The sequence below is a fragment of the Pollicipes pollicipes genome, unplaced genomic scaffold (assembly GCF_011947565.3).
Source record: "Pollicipes pollicipes isolate AB1234 unplaced genomic scaffold, Ppol_2.1 Scaffold_6138;HRSCAF=7277_pilon_pilon_pilon, whole genome shotgun sequence".
NCBI lineage: Eukaryota > Metazoa > Arthropoda > Thecostraca > Pollicipedomorpha > Pollicipedidae > Pollicipes > Pollicipes pollicipes.
Window position 1 is genome coordinate 3,351,591 of NW_023596818.1, and position 1,758 is coordinate 3,353,348.

At 51.9% G+C, this 1,758-nt stretch overlaps 1 protein-coding gene across 1 annotated transcript in view; it reads left to right on the forward strand.

Annotated features, from left to right (window-relative positions):
- Positions 1-1,290, forward strand: part of Psf3 (DNA replication complex GINS protein Psf3) — a gene marked incomplete in the record, with an annotated part of 5,234 nt that extends 3,944 nt beyond the window's left edge. Inside the window, 1 exon segment of the mRNA XM_037229538.1 lies at positions 449-1,290. Within this exon segment, the coding sequence (XP_037085433.1) occupies positions 449-679 (231 nt within the window).
- Positions 1,291-1,758: the final 468 nt, after the last annotated feature.

Here is a 1,758-nt window from a genome sequence, read left to right on the forward strand (position 1 = left end):
GAGAGAGAGAGAGAGAGCGAGAGAGAGAGAGAGAGAGAGAGAGAGAGAGAGAGAGAGAGAGAGAGAGAGAGAGAGAGAGAGAGAGAGAGAGAGAGAGAGAGAGAGGGAGAGGGAGAGGGAGAGGGAGAGGAGAGGGAGAGGAGAGGGGGTAGGGAGAGGGAGAGAGAGGGAGGGGGGTGGGGGGGTCGGCCGTCGATATGCCGGGGGGTAAAAATCCGTGCGCTGTTGTGAAATGTTGGGGATTAATTTCGCATCAGGTGGATAACTATGCGCAAGACATGTCAATGTCCTTAACAGTGTTGTTTAAAAGTCCGATCGATTCGACCGATGATGAGAGTATAGTTGTTTGGCGTTCTGTTGCGGCTACGCTCACCTTTTCACCTCACGGCATCCGCCAGCCACTAGACTCGTCACTTTCGTTGCAACCGCGTCCCCCCGCCGCCCACAGACGCTGCGCTCTCGACTGCGGCCCATCATGGACGCCTCCATGAACCTTACGGCCGACGACATGACGCCGGTCACAGCGACACTGGACGAGCTGGAGCGCACGCTGTTCGCGGCCGGCCAGGCCAGCACGCGTCGCCACGAGCGCTGGATGCGCCGCGAGACGGCGCAGATCACCACCGACCGCAACGTCATGAACTACCGCAAACGCAAGGCGGCGCACATGGAAGCTTGAGTGTCGATTTCCGCCGATAGGTGGCAGTGGTGAAAGTGCTGCGAAGGTGCCTTAGAGGTGCGTTCGCATTGGCGCAGGGTTTGCTGGTACTGTGATGTGGTGCGGTGTCCATTGCCAACGTTGGCATATGTGAACCCCGACAAGCAGTGAACTAAGTAGACTCATTTTGCAAAAGTGGTGTATTACTGATAGTTGATTTGATGACATCCAGGGGAATTCATTTTGAATCCTGTTCACGGTTTCCAACCCTCCCCAGATGCGCGTTTTCCTCAGAGCCACTGAAAGAAAGACCTCGTGGGCATCCTGCTATCTCAAAACCGTCATCGCGCGCCCGGATGGACCGGTTGAATACCCTTCGCTCAGGTCCATGGAAGGCTTGACTGTCCTGGTCCGGACGGATTGCACGGTACCTTTTTCACGAAGTGTTTTGGCAGGAACTGGACACCATAGTCTGTGGTGCTGTCGGGAAGTACACGAGTATGCCCACATTCCACCAGACCTGCAGAAAAGGCGTAACAATCCTCATCCCGAAGAAAGGCATAAATCAGATCCCGCGAATGTAGATGGAAGATCAAAATGGGTCGACGATTTGAATAAACAAGGCCAAGTCATGTTTGTTTGGATATGTTCAACAATCAGTCGGAATTGGATAGTGGTACAATGTACATAACTTACTTTTGAGCATGCGCGCTCGTATATCTATGCGACAGAAACCCCAATCCAGGTGTTGTGGTCCCCATAGGCCACGCAGCGTCGCTCTGGTGGCTTACACTAGACCGCAGCCAACAGGTGGACGAAAATGGTGACACATGTGAAATAAGTACCTCTGAACGATTTTGGACACCAAATCGCACGTGTAGAGATAATCCGGGCGTCTATTTCATCTGTGCGGTTTTTAGATTGACAATAACGTGCTGGTCTTTACAACACCGTAAAGTGGTGCTGGAATCTGGTTATGAAAATGGAAGAGTAAGGTAAAATCTCTATTTTCTGTGTTGCTGCAGCTGTTAATCCGTCGAGGAGACAATTTCAAAGTTGAAACAAAGATTCGCCTAGTGTTGTACTGCACGAATTAATTT